The sequence below is a fragment of the Trichinella spiralis genome (assembly GCF_000181795.1).
Source record: "Trichinella spiralis strain ISS 195 chromosome Unknown Scfld2334, whole genome shotgun sequence".
Taxonomy (NCBI): domain Eukaryota; kingdom Metazoa; phylum Nematoda; class Enoplea; order Trichinellida; family Trichinellidae; genus Trichinella; species Trichinella spiralis.
In genome coordinates, this window is record NW_003529273.1 from 1 (window position 1) to 978 (window position 978).

General features: G+C 39.7%; 1 protein-coding gene across 1 annotated transcript; it reads left to right on the forward strand.

The window, feature by feature from the left end:
• Positions 1–44: 44 nt before the first annotated feature.
• On the forward strand, positions 45–491 carry Tsp_14729 (conserved hypothetical protein; the record flags this gene model as incomplete). Its single annotated transcript, XM_003368523.1, has 2 exons — positions 45–367; positions 450–491. Coding segments are annotated over 2 exons (365 nt in total), but the record flags the coding sequence as incomplete, so codon positions are not given.
• Between the last annotated feature and the right edge of the window lie 487 nt (positions 492–978).

Here is a 978-nt window from a genome sequence, read left to right on the forward strand (position 1 = left end):
GGTGACATTGCTGCTGCTGCTGCTTCGTCGTCGTCGTTGGCCAGCGGCGAAAGAGGAAGACGAAGAAGAAGACGAAGAGGAAGAAGAAGATGTTGACGACTACGACGACGATGGCGACGAATTGTTGAATCGTCGTCAGGATCGTCCAGCGAGCGGCTTATTATTATCCAACTACGATGCAGCTGCTCCACATCCAGCTTCTGCTGATACTCATCCATTGATGGCGGCGTTCATGCACAGTCAACAGCATCACCATTATTTGCAGAATCAGCATTATCATTCCGTCAACGTTTTGGACAGTTTGTCTTCATTCAGTGCGAAACAACGTCGAATTGTTGCCGAAAGCAACAAAATGCCAGGTTTGTCGGTTTTATCTTTTTTTAATAATAATAATAATAATAATAATAATAATAATAATCGATTTTAATTATTAAATGTTTTTGATGGAGGAGGATCAAAGGGAAACCCCAGCGGAGGGGCACAGTGGATAAAAGAGAGAGGGATATATATATATATATATTGTCAGTGGCATGTGTTTTCATATGTTTTCTACTTTTCTTTGCTTTTTGCATTCATTTGAAAAATAATCATCCACCAATGGTCAGCAATCAATCAGGCGAATTAATAGGAAAATCAGCAAACACATCGAGCAAAACAACAAAAGCGGCACGTTTGTTGTTTTCACATTCGATACAATTGATTGCTTCCACTATTTCACAACCAAAATCACCGCGCACCGTATTTATTCGTTTATGCGCGTGTATGAAAATGAAATTAAACAACAGTATATGTCGGGCTTGAATTGCAGCAGTCGCTTTTTTCTGAATTAGCCAATTGGTGAAAGCCACTAGAAATTATTTATTTTTTGATTTCGATTTTTTGGCCGGTTAACAGTGAGTGTGTTGTGTGCTTTGCTCTTTGCTGTGGGGCGATTTGTTCAGTTTTGTTGTTCGAAAACGGTTTATTCGATTGAACGTC